The sequence below is a fragment of the Mytilus galloprovincialis genome, chromosome 1 (genome assembly GCF_965363235.1).
Source record: "Mytilus galloprovincialis chromosome 1, xbMytGall1.hap1.1, whole genome shotgun sequence".
NCBI lineage: Eukaryota > Metazoa > Mollusca > Bivalvia > Mytilida > Mytilidae > Mytilus > Mytilus galloprovincialis.
Window position 1 is genome coordinate 53,397,219 of NC_134838.1, and position 22,664 is coordinate 53,419,882.

Genomic DNA, 22,664 nt, shown 5'->3' on the forward strand with positions numbered 1-22,664 from the left:
AGATAGAGAATGTGATATACCAGTTGGTTCTTGTTCATAAAACATCAGGTGAAATACCATGGAGGCCTAGGAAGGAGGAGTATGATCATTTGAGAAATGAGAAAATAATAAAAATAAAAAAACGTTTTTAAAACTGTAGAATTTAAGAGAAAAGTATTACAATGGCGGATCCAGCCATTTTAAAAAGGGGGGGTTCCAACTCTATGCTCCTATTCAAATGCATTGATCGGCCAAAAAAAGATGGGGGGGGGGGGGGTTCCAACCCCCGGAACCCCACCCCCCTGGATCCGCCACTGTATTAAGTGATGTATTATTCTGACTAAGCCAACCAGTCTTTGCTCTTACTTCCTAATGTGAAATGATACATGGAGAAGCAGCACATACACATTTTGCCATTGAAGGATGCATACAGCCATGAGTCCACAAAGGCAGTATATTATAATTAAGGCTTTATATATTTCATACATACGAAACTTAAAATAGGACTAAAAATTCTTCACAAATTTTTCTCCTGGTAACTTACTTCAGACATACTCTGTTGTATCATTTATCATCCTCTATATTGTCTTATAATGGCAGGAGATGTGACCATCTGATATATTGTCTATTTACATTTATTTTGATTTCAGAAGGAAGACAAGGGCCAAGCATTCCAAGGATTTTTAAGGGTGACGTTAAACTTGTCTCGTCCAATATGCATGTCTCTCGGTGTGCGACCTCCATCCATTTACGAAGCTCTCACCAAAGAACACATCATTGAGCAGAACACGATGACGATGTCCTTTTATATGCCCAGAGATACTATGAAATCCATACACGTTCCAAGGTAAATAAATATTTTGGGAAAAAGATTAGAATTGAGAATGGAATGGGGAATGTGTCAAAGAGACAACAACCTGACCAAAGAGCAAATAACAGCCGAAGGCCACCAATGGGTCTTCAATACAGCGAGAAATCCCACACCTAGAGGCGTACTTCAGTGGGCCCCTAAACAAAAATGTATACTAGTTCAGTAATAATTGAACACTTATAACATGTTATTTGCACACTGGCTTTAAAGCAATGTTGAATTTACCACACAGCAAACAGGGAAGTAAAAAAAGATTTAAAAAACCCAGTTTTGGAAAAGTCATTTAATAAAATCCAACTTATAGTTCTTAAGTCAGCAATTTCTTTTGTTCAGTGAGAAATAGTCCATTATCTATCTCTTTACTTTAAAGTTAAACCCATAAGTAGTGTAAACGATTACATGCAATTTTCCTACATGTAAATGTCAAATTTTACAATTAATTGGTACTTTATGGTAAACTCTTGTATTATATAACTTTAAGGGAAAGGTGAAGTTGATATTCCATATTAATTTGTTTTGAAAGATGGTAAACTAAAAATGTAATAACTTCAGATCTTAAGAATTGATAAATTGCTATTATATTTACATATCTGTAAAAGCATTATGTCATTCTGAAATTAGGATACATGATTTCTTAACATTTAAATGCATTAAAGACATCAAAAGAAATGACAAGTTCAACTTCTGGCACTGAGAATTGATAACCCTTTTAATTTGTCAGGTTTAGATCATTTCTTTTTGTGTTCATTTTGGTTTTGTTATTCATCATGAAAATATATTTCATTGACTAAATATAATTCACTATCTCGATAACAGATCACTTCACTTTGATTTAGATTTATTTTAAGAAAAAAAGACCGATCGTCAATTGATCAAAGATAGGACTTTCTTAAAGAAGATGTGTAATCAACCCATTATCTTATATTCTGTAAATATTTGAAATTGAAATAGAATAGACGATTTATGAGATAAAGGGCATGTTCCGTTGTTTGGTATGCAATTTTATGACATCTTTGTAATTCACAAATTGCAGTTTAAAAGATTTTGAAAGCCATTTTAAACATGGAAGTTAAAATGAGGTATTGAACTTTAAAATTTTGTTGTTCAAAGTCAGAAAAAAACGTTGATTTTATTTTTAATAATACATAAATTTCATTTTCAAATAACATCAACATGAGTAAAGCAAAAACAGTATAACAACAAAAACATAATAAAACATCAAAATTGGTAATTTATGTACACTTAAAATCCTAAAGTGGCACTAGTAAAACAGGTTATATATCAGGTATATTGTAATAACTGGAAAGGCTTGTACCTGTATTTGACATTGTGTCAACTTGAAGTGTATTGAATTCTATATTTGGAAATCTAAATTTAATGCATATGAAATTTAGGTTATCTAAATAATGCACCTGGAGTTTTAGTTTATTATTATATTCAAATCAGAGATAATATTTTATCAAGTTGATGATTAAAGATTACTATTTTACGTATCATCTTTCCAAGAAAACTTTTTTTTCAAGTAAGATATACCGGGTACATGTATTTCACCAAGTATTTTGGAATGTTTTAAAAGTAAAAGAACCATTATTTGATACTTGAAATTCTCCAAATAAAAAGTCGTCAATCTAAAAAAAAACCTTTAATTTTCATAGTTAAGACAAAAATGCCTGTTACAGATGAAACCATAAATTTATAGACAACTTAAAAAAGATTAACTCTTCACCCCAGAACCAAATTATGTAAAAGTTAACACTTATAGGTCACTGTACAACCTTCAACATTGAGCATAAAACTACCGGTTATACCACATAGTAAGCTATAAAAGGCCATGAACAACTGCCTTTTCTGATGTTTATTTATTGACCAACATTCAAAAATTGAATAAGATAGTTACATTTCATATATAACAGGCTATTATTTGAACTTGGAATTATTTTTAATTATGGAATTTGCTTAATTTCTTGTTATTGAAATTTTTAATAAATACCATATTTATTCTGTATTATAATGTTCTGTGCTGTGCACTACACTTTTTAGTACAAAGAAAATAGTATCTTTTCAATAGAATGTACTGTGCTGCGCACAACACTGTCTAACCAAAATACATTGTATGGAAAGTGTTATGAACCACTCAAAACATCATAATACCAAATAAACATAGAATTCATTAAGAATTTTAAACACAAGAAATTATGCAAATTCCATAGTTAAAAATAATTCCAAGTTCAAATAATAGCCTGTTATATATAGTTTTGTTCTGATTGAAGGTTATATATGTATTTACACATTTCTAACGTTTTTTTAGTGTATCATCCTCAAAAGAAGTAATAGCCTTACTTCTGAAGAAATTCCACATCTTGGATAATCCAAGAAAGTTTGCTCTGTATGAGCAGGAACTCAGCAGCAGGGGTAAGATAGGTAAGTCAAACATAATGTCTTCATTTACTCGTCCATTGTTGGGGCCTCAATGGTGGAGTGGTTTGAGTAGTTAAACTACTGTTAACACTAAAGTTGTAAGTTGGAGCCCTGATTGTGTGGTTGCACTTGACTCATCTTAATTGATTAGGATTGTCAGTTTTCTTACAGAAGATCAGTGATCAGAGACTCCTGTTTGCTCCTCAAATAAAATACTGACCACCATGAAATAGCACAAGAATGTTGAAAGTTTCAATTTGTCAATCGTCCCATGTTAAGTTTAAAAAAAAAAGAAAAAGAGGCATCTTTTTGTGCTAGAATTTAAAAAAAAAGACAATTTCTTAGGTATGTGCTGTGCCAAATTACTTCCTGGTGTCAGAAATTCTTGTATAGACACTTGTTTAAAACTGCATATATATCTCTATGTTTTAATGACTCTATGGTTGCTTTTTCATTACCCAATATTTCCTTTTAAACATATTGTAATAGCGGTATTAATGCTGCAGTGTTATGATTTAAAAAATGAAACAAGATTGATGTCCAAAGTACTCTTTGCTAAAAGTAACTCCCTGTGTTTGATTCAAGAACTTATAATGAAGATTTTTTTTTCGAATATGATATCAAGTTGATAACACACTGATTCTCTGTAAATGTATGCCAATTTTTATTCACAGTTTTCTTTGAAAAATTTCCTTTCTGAACATTATTTTGCCTTGATGTATAAAAAGATATTGTTTTAATGAATTTAATAAAACTATATCTTATGGTATCATAGGAATCCTTGTATGAATCATTTGAATACTTTGCATGCATACATTTATTTCGTGGTTAATTAAAGAATTATACAGTTATCTCGTACATTTCCTTTCCACTTACTATGCAGAAAATATTGTCTGCAAGACATGCTACACATAGTATATTGTATAACAATCAGCTTGAAGATATATACCATGTAATATACAAACCTGTGGAAAGCATATCTGATAGGTAATACCTGTCAAGGGAATACATATAATTAATGTTTTGTTGAAAAAGTGCATGTTGCTACTCAGCTGTGTGCATTAATTACAAACCATAGATAATGTATAAAGCTGCTTGACTGTATATTTAGCTGTAGGGGAACATGTTTTGTATGATTGGTTTATAGTATCATTATTAGACCTTTGAAACTGCTCCGAATTTATTAGCAGCAAAGGAAAGTCAAGGAAGGGGTCAATTTGATGATAATGGAAAAATAGGCTATATTTTATTGACAAATTTATTGAATCAGGGAAACTTTTTTAATGATGAATAAGTTTTTTAAAAAAATATTCTTCATACATTTAATATTAACAGTGCCATTTTGTTGTATTTGACAGCATGAAAAGCATATAGTATAAATGTGTACTTCAGTCATCATCTTTGATGCAGCTGGTCTTTTCGTTTGGCTTTTCAGTCGCTTTTTGTATGGTCATGAGATCATGGTGATGGGGCTTACCGGATAGTCTGAAATTGAATGAATGAAGCAGAAGTCTTTCTTATCAATTGTAATTCAACTGCAAACCACTGAAAATGTTTTAAGGTATAATGATATACATATATAGTTCAGTATTGACGCCTTGTGTTTTATTTTCTGTTAATAGTAAAGCTGCGAAGGGTTCCTGATGTAGAATGTCCTCTACTGACCTGACTAGAATGGGACCCAGACAAATTGTCTTATTATTATAGTTAGGTCTTGATGCCTTATGTTTTATTTTCTGTTTACAGTAAAGCTGCGGAGGGTTCCTGATGTAGAATGTCCTCTACTAACCTCACTTGAATGGGACCCAGACAAGTTGTCTTATATCAGATTGGTCCTTCAGGAAAATGAAACGGGAGATATTATGGTAGGTTTATTTCTAAAAAGATTGCATCAAATTTTCTAAACACATTAGGGAAAAAGTCCTAATAAATACAGGTGCAAAGAAAATGGGATTGATTTACATGCGAAAAACTTGTTTTAAACCATCATGGCTAGAGTAAGAGAGTATTCATGTATACTTGTAGAAACAAGAAGGTATTTAGAACAGATGTATGCAAGAAAAACATTTCTTCCCCTTGAAAGGATGTATAGAGCAAGTCTAGAGAGTTAATTGAACGCAGAAACATTTTTTAAAGAAGAAGTCGCTTTTATTTTTGATCCAATTTCATAATTTATCATTTGAAGCAATGTTGATGATTAGACAATTGATCATTTGTAAATTCATTGAAAACTTGACTCACGAACAAAGATTATCAGATACCCAGTATATTTTGTTATGTCCTACTGACTAAATAAAAATACATGTAAGCTTTCATACTTCCAGTAATTCTGTTCTTAGAAACCTTGATTCAGGTTGTTGCTTTAGTAAAATAGATCGAAATCAAGGAAAACAGATTTGATAGCAGACATTATAAATATTTATATTGAAAAATAGATCTGATAAAAATATTCTTGGAACCTGATCAAGTTTTTTAATCATAATATTCTAGAACAAGTTAATAATGAAAATTTATCAGATAATTTGTTTAGATTGGTGTCTAAATCTATGCCTAGAGACGACTTAGTTTTACTAGGTGAAGAATGTAGTTTGTTAGCTAGCTTTTTATCACTTTTTAGTAATTGATGAATTAAATGAGCAAAAATAGACTTGGCAGATGCTAAAAAAATGTGATTAAAACAAAAGAAACCAATAAAAATATTAATAATAATATTGTACATTCAGAAATAATGGCCTGCATTTTATTGTTATTGCTATTGTTCGACAATCAACAAAAATGTAAGATTTCAGGAAATGCTGCATAATGATCAATTAATGCTATCAAAATGCAAAATTATATTTTTAAACATCTATCTCATCTCAATAATTTCTGAATTTCAGTAAGAAATAAATATGTTTAAGTATCATAATCTATCAGTAAGTACAGATTTATAAGTGCACCAATATAATAATTTTTTAGGTTTTTTTTTTCAATGGTGGATAAAGCCAGAAAAAAAAAATCAGATAACCAATTTTAAACATAAATCTAATTGATTGCACTTTTTACTGATTACTGGTGATAGGATAAAATGTTTGTTCTGACAGATTTATAATTTGTCTTAAGTTTTTCTGTTCTGTGAATAATTTTGGAAGATTTTCTGTCAAGATTACTCTACCTTGGTTTCTAGAGATCATCTGATTTTGGCACAGTCCAATCGTCATAATTATCATTAGAAGAAAATGTGTTTATAATTGCCAAATAATTTGTGATTTACAAGGTGTACAGATAAGTAGGTGAACATTGTTTATTTATTCCTGTCAATCTTTGATCATAAAATTCATCTTTCTCCCAACCATTATTGTGCTAGGGCTTTTTACTTTGATGAGCAAGATTGTCGCTGTATCAAGTATCCCCTAAGATTTAGAAATCTGATGTTAAAGAAACATGATTTAAAAAAAGTTTTGGTATTTATTGGGAATTTTTATGTATCTGGAAAATTGAGAAATGAATCCACCCAATATTTCATGACGTAAAACATGATTTTAAGACTCTTTTAATCATATTTTATGTTGTCAGAATCACCAAACTTATCATTTATTTCCATATAACATTAATTTTTTTCTATGTAATCTTGCACATGTTGTTATCCTTCTAGCTCTCATTCAGTATATATATCTGAAAAAAATTCAAACAGCTTTTACAACCCTTTAATATGAGGCATTAGATGCCAGTTTTGTGTGGCATACACATTGTAATGTTCATTTAGTTGCAATTAATGAAAAAGTCAAATTGAGGAGAAAATTGTTAATGTGTTTAACAGTTCAATTTGGGTCTTTTTCTATAAAGTATCTGTGGAAGTTCCTACAAAAATCTCTTCCCTACAAATGTGAATAAATCCGTAAAAAAATCACATTCATCATTTTTTCCAACATCAAAATAGACACAAATTAGAACACACCTAATGTAAGGTCAAGCAAGGTCAAGGTAACAATATTACTGATGTTTGGCAGTACTTTCATGTAATAACTATTGTTTTGTGCTAATCATCTAGTGAGTTATGATTATGATGATATAAGAACTGGTAACAACATCTTTTGTGGTAATTAGTCGAATTCTTCATCAGTCACCAGTTGGCGTCTTTCAGAGAGGAGACCACATCAAAAAGAAATTATACATATTCTTTGCATATGTCCGTCTGCCATCTGTTGAAATAATGTACTTCAAAGTCAAACAACGACAACGATAAAATAATAATAAAATAACCACTCATCGAAAAATAAAACTAACTACAAACTTATGATGAAAAACATAAACATTTCAATTTATCTCCTTGCAAAGATTACAAATGAAAAAAAATATATATAATTATAATTGACACTATTCATTTACAAATGTCATTTGTGACAAATCTGTACTTCAGCATTCAAAGAATGTTGAACAACTTTCAATTATATGCCAGCGTGCTCGACATGAACTTAATGACATATTGGTTTATGTGACATGTTTCAGACAAATTTATGAGGAATTAAATATTGTTTGCAGTTCATACATGTACCATTGCTTATTCTGTATGATGTTTTCATAAATTAGAGTAACACACACTTTGCCAAGGATATAAAGTCAAACATGTGTATAAAGGTCACCCTCTGGACCATTGACAAATAGACTTATAAAAGAGGTGACTTTTAAATTACGGGTAAAAATGAATAGGTTTATTACAAAAGTAAAAGAAAGGGTGAACAACTGAAAAAGTTTTTGCTAAATAGAGTTGACCAATCCATAAAAGAAAACAAAAGCAAATGTGGTATCCATGACACATAACCAGTACATGCCCAATAAAACCAACACATAACCATAGTCGATTTTGAATTTTGATTCTGCTTATAATATAAAAAAGAAGATGTGGTATGATTGCCAGTGAGACAACTATTCACAAAAGACCAAAATGACACAGACATTATAAACTATAGGTCACCGTACGGCCTTCAACAATGAGCAAAGCCCATACCGCATAGTCAGCTATAAAAGGCCCCGATAAGACAATGTAAAACAATTCAAACGAGAAAACTAACGGCCTTATTTATGTAAAAAAATGAACAAAAAACAAATATATAACACATAAACAAACGACAACCACTGAATTACAGGCTCCTGACTTGGGACAGGCACATACCTGAATAATGTGGCGGGGTTAAACATGTTAGCAGGATCCCAACCCTTCCCCTAACCTGGGACAGTGGTATAACATTACAACATAAGAACGAACTATAAAAATCAGTTGAAAAAGGCTTAACTCATCAGATGGACAAAAATACAAATAAATCTTGTTAATGTTTCAGAAAATAAAAAAAAAATTACAATTATTTTTAACTTTTTATTGTATTCAACTGTATAATTTATTATATTCAACTTTTTAATCACATTCAACTTTATAATTTCAGTGGGATGCGTTTAGCCTACCAGAATTATCAAACTTTCTTATCGTTCTTGACAGAGAAGAAAAAGAATATTGTTCCCAGCTAGAATACAAATACAAAGTGATGAGAAAAATCATTCAATCAAGACTAAAGGAACTGCGAAAAGAAAAACTTGCTGAGAAAAGGAAATCCTTAGGTCTCGTGTCCTGATAAAGTCATTGTTAATCGTTTACTCATTCACAAAATAGTGCTTAATGTCACATGGCTAGGGAATAGTTTTCATCATCCAATCGGGAATCATTTCTGAAGTCATGTGATCATTGAAGCTACTACTGCACTAGGTGCTAGCTTCCAATCGCAGGTCCTCATTGATTTAACATGTTGAAACTGTTTCGCACTTGTCGGCATAGACATGACCCTGTACATACAAGGATGACGTTGAAAAATATAAAACATGACGATTTCAGCAATGAGGAATCCTATTTCGTTATTGGAACCAGAATTATTGATACAAATTGTGATATATTATTTATCAGTGCTAAATATTTGTTAAGTTTGACTAGAGGAGCATGATCCCTCCTCAGAACTGTTTTATTTGACGGATTGTTGATAGGAGATATTGGCGAGGAAGTAGAGAGATTCATTCCTGGGCATAGACTATACTTGTTGGAAAGATTAGCGACTTTCTATTTTTAGTCTTGAGTTGTACAATTCTTTGTACATTTATTGTAAAGCTAGTCCATATATTAATATAATTATAACCAAGTAGGATTTGAAATAATATTGGTTTGCATCGATTTTCTTGATTTTGTGGTCGTTTTTTTTGTTATGTATCGGAGATTAAGATATTACATTAATTTTAAAGATGTATATAATTATTTTTTATAGTCATTCATTTTTAGTCATAAACGGAAGATATGTCTCAAAGTAATTACATGCTAATATGGTGGTTTATAGAAAAGTGTTGTGTGTTTGTATCAAAACAACGTTTTTAGAGTTTGTAATGATTTTCATTAACTTGTAACCACATCAAGTCAGCTTAGCTTGACATTTAGGCTTAAAAGTCTGTCATCAGAAAATACCACATCAAATTCAAAATCATGTCCTGACTTTTGATTAATTTTGGTCCCCAATATGCATTTAGAAACATGAACACACAGCACGTTTTCAAAATACAAATTGATAACTAAAGAATCAAGCTTGTCAAATTGGGAAAGCCTTGATATCCTTTTGGAGCAGTAGCAAATATTTCAAATATGTATCAAATTGTTTGTTAGTTGATTTATTTGTTCAGATCATATGCTTCAAGGTTAATTTCGGTTAATGATATTTTTCTCCATTTTACTGACATAGGTTTGGCTCGATTTAACCTGTAATTGATGATAACAATGATGGATTGGTGTTCAAGTAATCTTGTAATTGTAAAAAAAACTGAAGAATGTTTTGGCTTATATTGACAAAATTGAAAATGTTATAATCAAACTTTTTTTCATCATTTTTGGACAAAAAATTTGTTACTGCTCAAGTTTCAAGAAATTAACAATTGACCTAATTTTAGAAGTGTGTTCACAAAAATTAAGCATAATATATTTGGTTTGAAGATAGTTGCGGATTAGAATGTTAGTTTTGTATTACAATGATATTATGTTGTGTTATAAAATTAATAATTTTTTCAGTATGTTAAATTTAAAATCCAGGGATCAAAATAGTGCCTTTCATTCGTTTGCAAATATTAAAATTCAGTGGTAGATTTTTTATTCAGTCGAAAACACAGAAACAAACTTGAGGTCCCTTTTGAGGATTTTCCGTCAGGATTTGATATGAATTTCGTTTCAAATGCACAGAAACAAGAACAAGAGACTTTGATGAAGAACAAAAATTTTAACTCTTTGATTCATTCATCTAACAAATTGCTGTAAATAAATAATTCGGTAAATACTGTTTGCCAAGTATGCCGTTATAAAATGATAATCTTTTGCTTTTTGGCCTTGATACTAAGTCAGCAGGTTTAATTACTAATGATGTATAAAGTACATTGTTAGTAAAACACTGTAGTTGCTGAGTCAGCGGTAATTAACATCTGATCTCACCTGGTACAGATGTAAAATAGCACTGTCAATTACAGATGTCGATTTCAGCAATCTAATTATACTAAGGTTTTTTGATGTCGTCATTCATCACTTAATCTCTATTCTCTGTAAACTATAGAAGATTCTTTGAATTTTATGAATAATTTGGTAATATTTAATTTCTAGTCTAAATTGTGTTAAAAATTAATGGGAAGTTTGTCTGTACATGTATATTTGAAAGGGAAGAAACAGTATTTTGAAATTAAAAATATTTTATAGGTAAACAATGATAAATTGCTAAAATGGTGCCACCCTTAAGTTTTTAACTGCTTTAAATGCTTAATCATATTTATTTTTATAATTTTTTATTTGACAACCGCTTTGCATGGCTTATTTTTTATTTTGACGTGAACATGGTTCTCGATGGTAAAATTGAATGTGCTGAACTGCACTTCACTCGTCACAAAAATATTGTGAATGTATATAATCTGCTTTTAATAGTTTGAGGTTCTAAAAGGGGGTAAACAGAAAGTTGAGAAACTTGGCAGAAAGCACTTCTGTTTTCCACCGAAAAGGTGAATATCAATCAGAGTGGGAGAGTGAAATCTGTCAAAAGCTATGTTCTATTTAAAGTGGTACCCAACACTTTCACTAAAATTAATTTGGCTCATTTAAATTTCTTAAAGTTTTGACAAAGTATATACTTTGTCCCTTTGACAAAAATATAAAAATTTCAAATAATTTGAATCAACCGTTTTTTTCAGAAAAATTACACTGGTTATATAGCAGTTTGAAAAATACTAATTTTGATCATTTAGAAGCTTAATATTCCCTTAACAACATAACGTAATTAAAACGTTTAGCTGATTTTACAGAGTTATCACCCTGTAGTGTTAGGAACCACCTTAAAGTAGCAGTATTAGACAAATTTCACTCTTGAGGTTGCAATGTTGTGTGCAGCCATTTATTTTTTAAAGCTTTTGCAATCAATTTCCCTCCCCAAGTTATGTCAAACCCTTCAAACCCCAACCCTGTGCTTAGCAGTATATATATTCATGCCAAAGATATTATTTTTTCATCAGGTCTTGATACTCACTTCCACAAAATGGCTGGCACCATTATAGGATAATTATGAATGTATTTTTTTTCTTCAGAATATAAAATCCACCACTGAATTATACAAAAGTTATGTATGAGTATATTGAAATATATTTATTAGGACAAAATGTATAAAAATACATGAATTATAAAAAAAAAAAGCATTGATTTCAGCATGTAATCAGATTAAATGTCCAAGACATGAACCTTTTGATCTCAGAATAATTTCATCTATTAATAAACAGAAATAATTAATCTCCCCATAACCTCTGTAAGACCCAAAGTATTGTAAATAAATCTAGGCTGGAGTTATCACCATTTTGTAGGTGATTTAATGTATACTAAATATAACTCAGCACTTATAATGATCAGTAAAGTGGGTGCCTTGTTTGTATGTATAGCAATGGTCTAAGGGAGATAACCCTAGAATGAATTTGATGAAAGGGCATTTTGACAATCATCAAAACATTTTACTAATACCTCATTTTAAACATCAATGTGTCATGATTTTATGTTGTTTTAATATTTTTTTTAGTTTGTACAAAATTTTCTATGACATGGAAATGAGAATGAGTATTGAAAAAACATGCTATTTTGTAAGGAAAAAATAGAAATAAATAAAAAAGTGGAAAAACCAGGCACCCACAAATGTAAAATGTTCAAAGTATAAAAATATAGCACCTCCATATTAGAATATTCATGTTATGTAAATAAACATATTTACAACTTTATTTTGAATATTCTTTACCTATATCGTGCTGTAAATATGGAGCGAGAAAAATGGAAAAGAAGGGGAAAAAATCTTGAAAAAAATATAGGGTTGGATAAGGGTGGTTGGTTGTAAGATATGTAGGGAGTGAAAAATGAAAAAAAAATCATAAAATTATGATGCACAACTGTAACAACTTATCTTCTTAATCCTTCGTGAGCTTTAATTGAACAGAGATTAAAATGTTAACAAAATAATGATATGAAAAAGTGTTCTTATGATCTTGAATTTAGGAAGGATGGAATTGTGGGTAAAATTATATTTTGCATACCAAATTTGATTGGTTACAATCACTTTGACAGTGATTGGTAACAAATAATATTATAATATTGTAAGATCAAATTTGGTATGTAAAATCTGAAAATTTGTACCAGAATTTTATCGTTTCTGAAAATTATATAAAATTGTATTTTTGTACAATGCCTATGCTCAATGATATTGATCAGCAACAGTGTAGGCAGACATTGATATCTTGTTGTTTATGACTATTTATCTGTTTTCTGATATGAAATATCTCAACATGTGAAATTGAAAAAAAAATAACAAAAAAAAATTAAAATAAATTAAAAATATATTCGTCTTGTTTTATATTATGCAATGTTCCGTAGAAAAATCTCAAATGATTTTTTTGATGAATTACGAGTCCATCATTACTTGTAGTTTTGTTTGATATACTGAAATAGAAAAAGGTATACAGTGAAGATATTTATAGCAGCCCAAAAAAGACCTGACAAAACTCAAATGTAAAGAACTGCTTGTAGGCTGTTCTTCATTTCATGGGTTCCTCCACCAATAAAAACTGACCGCAATGAAATAGCACAAGTGTTGAAAGTGGCTTTGTGATCATTCAATCTTCATCTCATGGTCTTAGAATGCCTTCCAACATAAAGCAAAAGCTCATACCTAATTGTAAGTTCAAGACAGTATCTGGAAACTGTTTAAGCTTTATTTTTTGCACAAAGAAAAAAAGATCTCATTGTATGTGACAAAAATAAAACCTACATCAGTTTAATGAACATTTACAATATGTTCAACTCAAAATGCTTGGATGCTACAACTATACTTGGACAACCACTGACTTGGCTGTAGGCATTGGACAAACATCTAAAAAAGTGCCTATTTGAACTATTTGTATTGCACTCAAATTTCTCTTCGTATTCTTGATCAGTGGAAGGACAGAACAAGGTACATAGAAACAAATCAAAACTCTACAATACTGGTAAAGCAGACTACAAACGACCAAAAAACAAAAATTGTCAATCACAGACCATGTCATGCTCACACTCTTCTTTTTTTTTCTATTTTGTTAAAAAAAACAAACCTTTATTTGGTTTGATTACATTAAGATGAACACATGTACTATGTTTCTTATTAATGTGACCATAACCATAAGTTTATGGCAAACTACATCAACCTGATGCAGGACAAAACTAAGTATAAAATTGAGAATGGAAATGGGGAATGTGCCAAAGAGACAACAACCCGACCATAGAGCAGACAACAGCAGAAGGTCACCAACAGGTCTTCAATGCAACGAGAAATTCTCGCACCCGGAGGCGTCCTTCAGCTGGCACATTCCAATAACAACATGCTTACTACTATTTTTGACAGAACAAAAAAATAATTAGTCTTCCAAGGTCGCCATTCATTGAATGTAGCCTCCAAATAATATTAGAAGATCTAGAAATGATGAAGTCCATGTTTTGGCATCAGAAATTCCCAAAATCATAAAGATAAAAAATGTGTTGCATATGTATATTTGAGAACAGCTACACCAATCATCTCAATTTATTTACATAGTTTATGACTTACTGCCAGCAAACATCCTCAGCCAGGTCAAACCGTAGACTTGAAAATTATTATTATTTATATACTATTTCATTCATGAACAAGGAGTATTTAGGAGAAAGAGCAGAGTTGGATCTGCCTGGAATTAGAATACTGTGTCCAGATTGATGACATGTCCAGCAGATATGTTGTCTTGTGATTTAGCATATTTAAAATATAGCTAATTTTGTAGGTCTATAGTACCAAGCAGGAGTCATTTTCACATTACATTGACATGTTCTAATCCTAAATATGCATTTAAATTGTAGTCCGGTCAAACTAAGTTCGAACCTCAAACTAATTGCAACAGAAAATGTTTTAGTTCTTATCTATAACTTTAAGCCCCAAATATACACAGAAATGGGACTTTTTTCTGTGTATATTTGGGGTATTATGTTAAAGATGAAAACTTCTGTTTCAATTACTTCAAGGTTGGGGTCAAATTTATGCTAGATTTACTGGACCAAGTGTTTGCCGCTGGACATTAAGCAATTATTCATCATCATCATCTGATCATCGTCATTATTTTCATCAGATGTACACTGACAAAGTTACATTCTTCTACAATTTTCCTGTTAGCATATACTGGAATAAACCAACCAACCAACTGACAGACAATATACAATGTCCCCTCTAATACTACACTAAGCAAAACATGCAACAAATCTTTGCAGACCCAGTATTAATTCATTTTCACAATTTTACTTATGTTTTTTGTAACTGAAAACAAGAAGGTGTCCATAGTACACAGATGCCCCACTCACACTATCATTTCCTATGTTCATTGGACCATGAAAATTGTAGTAAAAACGGTAATTTGGCATTAAAATTCAAAAGATCATATCATAGAAAACATCTGTACTAAGTTTCAAGTTGAATAACTACTTTGACCAAAATTGTTTAACCTGAAGCAGGACAGACGGACAAACGGACTCACAGACCAGGTTACATAATGCCCATAAATGGGGCATAAAAATAAACTTCAACAAGGAATCAAGCAAAATTGACTGAGCAAATTTCCTTTAAAACAAAAGAGAAGCAAAGTTACTAATTAAAAAATCAAAACATTTCAAGATTTGTAATTTTTTTTTTGAAAAATCTCGACTTATAATATTTAACTGGAAAATTGATTTCTAGAAATATTTCAAACTGAAAAACTGTTTTTGGCAAAAAGATTATAACATTTGTAAAACTGTCTGACACACCCAACCATTAGTTCAAATGACAAAACTATTTTAATTTTACCTATGAAGATATTTTCATTATGATGTGCTTCCATTGTTGTTCATTATGTAACAGATAAAGAAAAACAAACAATTACATAAATATTTTAGTCCAGAAAATGTTTTAGATCATACAATGAGTTCATACTAGTCCAATGAATTTCTGTGAAAAACTGGTTGATCCTTTTCAATTGCTGCAAAACACTATTGTTAACTCTGTCTATCATATATTTAGATACAGGAAGATGTGGTATGAGTGCCAATGAGACAGCTCTCCATCAAAGTCACAATTTTTAAAAAGTAAACCATTATAGGTCAAAGTACGATCTTCAACATGGAGCCTTGGCTCACAGCAATCAGCAAGCTATAAAGGGCCCCAAAAATGGATAGTGTAAACCCACCAAACAGGAAAGCAACAGTCTAAATGAGAAACGAGAAAAATTTGTGAACCACATTAACAAGTTACAAGCAACAACAATTGAACACCAGATTTAGGACTTGAAACAGGTGCCAACAAATGTTGTTGAATAAATGATTCATATGTACATTTTTGGTTTACCAATACTTGTATTGTTGGATTGTTCTCTCAATCCTGTTTATTTTCAGCACAAATTACAGCAGATTTCATTGAGTGTGTAGCCATAGGTGATATTTTTGGTTAGCTTGCTTGTTAGCTGAACTGTGAAGTCATTGTTAGGTTAAGTAAACTACCCTACTTTAAGAATAGACTAGTCTGACAGAAAACCAATCGATCTATCTGTTGGACTATGCTACTTCGAAAGGAGGGTAGTATACCTGACCTAATAATGTTCAGCTAACAAGCAAGCTAACCAAATATATTACCTTTCGCTACACACTCAATGGAATCTGCTGTAATATAGTAAGATCATTAATTTCCAAGGCTAATGACAAATGTGTTATCTTATTAAGTGAGTTAATCAGCAGATTCATTTATTATAAATTCGAAAACAATATTCATTCATCTTTTTATGTAAGATACTAAGAATAAAACCAGAAAGCATTATAAATATATATTTTAATCATTATTCAGGTTTTCTAATTTCAGTTTGCCTATAAAAGGTATTTTAAAGTTTCCAATATATAATACATTGTCATGTTCAAATCCTTCCCCAGCAGCTGGTATCACTTGAGCTGTGGGGTCATGTAAACTAGATACTAAGTTACCATTGTTGTCATATTCTAGTATCATGGAATGTTTGGGAATGAAAACATCAAACAAAGCCAATGGTGTCACCTGTAAAATAAATAAAACATAACACATAATAAATATCTCAGGGTTTTGTATGGCTGATTCGTTAATCATCATGAAATACATATCTCTCTAAATTTCAAGTTAAGGGGGAGACAAAAAATAGGAATCCTCGCAAATAATGTTTTAACTTAATTCCATAGGAGCAAATAATGAAATGAGTTTTAATTATTTTACATTTGACATTTTATGGTCTTCTATAGCTGACTATGCAGTATTGGTTTTGCTCATTGTTAAAGGTCATATGGTGACCTATAGCTGTTAATTTCTGTATCAATTGATCACTTGTCGAGAGTTGTCTCATTTAGCAATCATACCACATTTTCTTATTTTTTTACAATATTAGGAGTCCTCAAACTTTTCTCTGAAGCCACACTTTAATTGATAATAATCAAAATAAATAAATCGAGTGTATGTGTTGAAAAAAAAAATCTCATATCGTTGTTGTGAATTTCTGTACATAGATAGATCTACTTCTTGTTTGATAAATTTCAAAACATTCTATATATACTAGAAGATGCCCTGGAAATCGCAGTACAGTGTTGAAACAAATGTGTTTAAAATTTCGCAGGCTGTACATTGACTAAGCATGCATCAAATCATAAAAGACACAGATCAATAACAGTCTCACTGGGGTAAAGCTGATGACCGTAACTGCATTCACGGTCATCCCAAGATGTCGGATGAAAAATTAGGTCAGTTTCTGTATTGTCTGTTAAAGTGTTTCTATATCATTTTCTTTACAAATCATACATTGAAACGATGTAAATTTATAAAAGAATCACTCGGAAATCACTTATTACTTCTGAGAAATGTGCATGAAACGGGAAATTCGATTTGAAAAAATCGCCAAGATGACCGTAAATCACAAACGAAATGACCGTAACAGAATCAGAGATTCATAACAAGGCTGACCGTAACTGCTTTTAAGATGACCGTAATTTGTAAATGATGACAGTAACTTTTAAAGGATGACCCTCAATTCTAAGAAATATCCGTAATTATATAACTATCTTTTTGTATCAAATGATTGCCAAAAGACATGCAAATGAACAGGAAGGGAAAACATGCCACAAAAGCGCGATAAAATGACACCTTACAAGCATAATAAAAAAAAATGGGGTGCATAGCCTTCAACTGCTCGACAAAAGATTTTTGTTTGTTTCTGGGATTCCTTTTAATGACATATAATAAATACACATTTTTAAAAATGCCAAAAAATTGCATGTACACCCATTGATATTATATCGTCTTTCATCTTGTCGTGCAAATAAAATAACAGAAATATTTTGAAAATATCATTCGAATAAACTAGTGAAGGTGAGCTCCAGCAAAGTAGATCCTTAAAATAGTATTGTACGAAAAGCGTATCACAAGGCGGAACGTTGTCAATTTGTATATATACAGAAATGTTATTCATACAGTCAGGATTCTACTTCTTCAAAATTATCTCCCCATTACGCCAGTTCATGCTCACAATCGTAGAAATGGGAGCCATTGTAGGGATGACGTTCTGCCAATTTTGAAAACTGATAAATTTATCCACATAGCACCATTACGATCGATCGTTATATGCCAGTTATATTTTAAAAGACAAATGTATCTACTAGCTAATGAGCATTAGTTAATGATCTTGTCTGCATTGATTCAACTTAAAAATATTGTCTGTTCGGATGTCAGATGGAATTTTTGAAAATTCTTAAGCATTAAAAAAAATTTTAATTAAATATTTCATGGAAGGGCAGACTAAACATTTTCAGTGGTTGAAGATTATAAACCCTAGTTATCACACACAAGAAAATCATATTTTTTCGAAGATATCCATTTTCATCATCCAAATTAAAAGACTGTCGTCAAGTACTTTTAGAAAAAAAAATAGCTATTCGAACACACCTACTCTGTTTTTGTGATTCATTAGATAGGTATTTCACTTGACCCATATATTTCATCTTTTCGTACTGTCATTTTTTTACGTTATAAAGTCAACCTGTAGCTTAAATAATAATGATAGAATCTGAAGCGAGATGCTATATAAAATACTCTTGCTTTGTACGTTTTAAAGACAAAATATACACCCCAAACATGCCCTAACATAAAAAGGTGCACTCGATTTTTCTCTTGTCGATACAATCGTTACCTGTTTTGGGGCATTTTTTCTTGATCCACATAATGGAAGGGCAGACACGAAAATTTCTGAACTAAAAGATTGATATGTTCTCCGTCCGTGATAAAAAAAAATCGGAGGTTATGCATTTTCTACATCCAACTTTAGATACTATAATAAAAAAGAAGATGTGGTATTATTGCCAATGAGACAACTATCCAGAAAAGACCAAAATGACACAAACAACTTTGGTTTAATTGGTTAATGAGAAAATGCACGGACAAGAATGGAAACACCATTTTTCAATCTTTCAAGAACCATAACTCCTGAACGGTAAAAGTCAAAATCGCCATTATTGAACTTGACCTCCATTTTGTCATCAGTAACAACATATTAAAATTTGGGAAGCTTAGGTAGAACAGTACATGCGTAAATGCACGGACACGACTGGAAACTCCATTTTTCAATCTTTCAAGAACCATAACTCCTGAACGGTAAAAGTCAAAATCGCAATTATTGAACTTGACCTTCATTTAGTTGTTAGTTATCAACATATTAAAATTTTAAAAGCTTTGGTTGAACGGTTCATGAGGTAATGCACGGACAACATTTGATTGCCGCCCGCCCGCCCGCTGTACATCCCCAAATCAATAACCGACATTTTTGTCACAAAAATCCGGTTAAAAAGAAATTTATGAAACATATTTATATCCGCTAACTGAGCCCTTATTGAGATCGACAAACTCAACAACAAAGCTTTGAATACAATACGGATATTTCTAAGAATTGATGGTCATCCTATAAAAGTTACGGTCGTCCTATATAAATTACAGTCAGTCTTTACAAATTACGGTCATCCTTTACAAGTTACGGTCATCTTTTTACCAATCACGGTCATCCTTGTTTTATGTTACGGTCATCTTGAAAATATTTTGATTATGATTTACGGTCATCTTAACGATTTTTTCAAATCGAATTTCCCGTTTCATGCACATTTCTCGGAAGTAATTAGTGATTTCCGAGTGATTCTTTTATAAATTTACATCGTTTCAATGTATGATTTGTAAAGAAAATGATATAGAAACACTTTAACAGACAATACAGAAACTGTAAAAAAAATTGGCAGTTTCAATGGAAAAAATATTGTTTCAAGGAAGTTACTTACAAAATAAAAATTGAGAATGGAAATGGGGAATATGTCAAAGAGAGAACCAGACCAAAGAGGATCAAAGAGCAGAAAACAGATGAAGGCCACCTACATTTATATGTCATATCACAAATATTTGGGACTTTTTATGGTATCAGTGGAGTAACATCTTAATGAAATCAGTCTCTTCCTGTAATTGTAAAGATTCTTAAGAATTAAGCTAATATTAACAGAGGTTTACTTTTTATGACTTCTACTCCTTTGATCAGACTCCCTGCAAAAACTAACACAGATTCTTTTATATAACCACTTTTGAACGATAAACATAAGCAAGGCGATAGTTAGTATCCTATCTAATATTAATAGTTAATCTTCTCTTTTCATCTTTTATTATATAACAACCTAAAAGTTTGGTAAAAATACATTTAAATGCACCCTGTAACTAGTTCTGATTTTATATTCATACAGACTACAGTTACCATTATTATATCTTTTTTGAATAATGCATGTACTTCAATGATTACAAAAATGAGTAGGTATTGAATCAATACATTTGAATGTTAAAGACATGTAAATTGCTAAAGTGTCAAGAATTCATTTACAGATAGAAGTTGTCTCATAGGCACTCATACTACATCTTCTTATATCTATCATATAATATAAGACATAACTCACCTTTGCTATAAACTTTTTCAAATTTGGATATGGTCCGACTAAATCTAAGAATGGACCTAATCGACTGATGCCTTCATATCTCACTGCTCCTAGGCCAACATAAAAATTACCACGGCTATTCAGTTTAATATTGTCTGCATATCCAGGTAAATTCTCTGCAAAGATGTCAGACTGTCCAGCTTTTGGTCCTTTCAGATAATATCTAAAAAATAAATTCACAGGACAGGATTAAACTTATCGTGGTCCCGTTTTTCAGTTGAATTCCAAAATCACTTTATCCAAATGAATCTGCCAACTGAATGAAACAACGCAAAAATGATAATGTAGAGACATTGCTTAAATCTAGCTGGGTATAACTGTAAACCATCTCATTTTTGCCACTGATTTATTTATGCAACTCGTGTAGGTAGGAAATTAATGAAAATATAAATAGTATAAATCATATCAAATTTGAATTTTTGTTATAGAAATAAATCAACAAAGTTGTAAAACTGCAAAAAATAAATTGCTGTAAAGTAACTAGAAAGGGTTAAAAGCAAATAAAGTATTGGCATATTTAAGTTGTTTGATAGTATTTAAGTCATTAAGTTCATAAGACAAGTAAGTGTTTGTAAAGAATTTTGATTTTAACTACCAATTCATCTTGTAAAATTCAATGTATAAACTTATTAAACCCTTATAAAGGTTTAGACAGTAAATAGAATGTTTTTTTACTTGGAAAAGTAGGCTCATGACATTCATATAAAAAACAGTAAATAAATATATATGTAAAAATATTAAAATCTAAAGTATACTTTCAATTTACATTGGATTTTTTTCAGGGACATGGGTTAGCAAAATACAAAATAAAATTGAAACCCAAGATAACTCTGCAAAGCTTATTAGGAAAACGACTTCGTATTTATTTGATTGTTCGGGGGTTAGCGCGAACGCAGTCCCCCACACTAAAAAATTGCGTACCCGAGATGCCCACATTTGGGGCATTCGCAAGCTTCAGCCTATCCGAAGTGCAATGGAAAGGCCTCGACCTGGGGAGACCGCCTTTTTGATCACGGTGCTCCCTGTACCAGGTAAGTATGCTTTGGTGTAAAAATTTTAATCTTTTCAATAAGGAAATTATTACAATACACAAGGTGTCAGATACAAATTTAATGATTGCACCTATTTTTAATAGAACAATAATTACATGAAATTATAGACATTAGTTTAAAGGTTATATGTTAATACTATAAAAGATAAGTGGATTTTTATCAAAAGCACTTCTATTAAGCTGAATTATTGATTTTAGCCAGAATTGTACAAACAGCTAGATCTCAATAACGACAACTCTGTACAGGAAAATTGTGTATACTAATCTACTACATGTATAAGTGGTATTTAATTCTATTGAGTGTTGTTGTCTAAAAATAAACACAAGCAACTACTTGGTTCAAATTAATGTCAGTAGTCACAATATTTTGTTGAATGAACCTCAACAGTTCATCAAAATATAAAAACAGACAGATCTTAAAGTACATTTAAAAAATAAATGGCTTGAAAATGTACTAATAAAAGTAATATGAACGAAAAGAAATACCTCTTAAAACTGTAAATAATTCATTTAAATTAAAATGCTTATAATGTGTGATTGAATTGTTGTGTGAAAATACATATTCTACCAAATATAAAATTTATTTTGAAACAGAAGGAGGAGTTGATAATACAAATTTAACAAAAATTGACTATCTCAGACTATATATATTAAAGTTCGTATGACCAAACAATTTGGATAATAAAACTATTCTGATCTGAACACCTTCTGTATGTGAAAAGATTGTC

General features: G+C 30.9%; 2 protein-coding genes and 1 non-coding gene across 7 annotated transcripts in view; 1 reads left to right on the forward strand and 2 right to left on the reverse strand.

The window, feature by feature from the left end:
* The window catches only part of LOC143078606 (uncharacterized), a 28,346-nt gene extending 15,174 nt beyond the window's left edge, over window positions 1-13,172 (forward strand). The window contains exons 4-7 of one of the 2 annotated variants that reach the window (XM_076253464.1): window positions 630-826; window positions 3,159-3,271; window positions 5,015-5,133; window positions 8,689-13,172. In XM_076253464.1, the coding sequence (XP_076109579.1) occupies window positions 630-826; window positions 3,159-3,271; window positions 5,015-5,133; window positions 8,689-8,874 (615 nt within the window). In that variant the 3' untranslated portion in view covers window positions 8,875-13,172. Of the gene's footprint in view, window positions 1-629; window positions 827-3,158; window positions 3,272-4,890; window positions 4,986-5,014; window positions 5,134-8,688 lie in introns of those variants that run through there. The other variant, XM_076253470.1, reaches the window with a different exon arrangement.
* A 3,495-nt stretch (window positions 13,173-16,667) lies between these two features.
* Window positions 16,668-22,664, reverse strand: part of LOC143078576 (adipocyte plasma membrane-associated protein-like) — a 31,193-nt gene continuing 25,196 nt past the window's right edge. For 3 of the 4 annotated variants that reach the window (XM_076253449.1, XM_076253443.1, XM_076253436.1), the window contains exons 8-9: window positions 20,847-21,048; window positions 16,668-16,905 (exon numbers count right to left, since the gene is read on the reverse strand). In XM_076253449.1, coding sequence (XP_076109564.1) covers window positions 16,687-16,905; window positions 20,847-21,048 — 421 coding nt within the window. In that variant the 3' untranslated portion in view covers window positions 16,668-16,686. Of the gene's footprint in view, window positions 16,906-20,282; window positions 20,362-20,846; window positions 21,049-22,664 lie in introns of those variants that run through there. The other variant, XM_076253454.1, reaches the window with a different exon arrangement.
* LOC143061556 (U1 spliceosomal RNA) lies at window positions 21,761-21,924 on the reverse strand. The gene has a single exon (XR_012974463.1). It is a non-coding gene; the product is annotated as a U1 spliceosomal RNA (small nuclear RNA).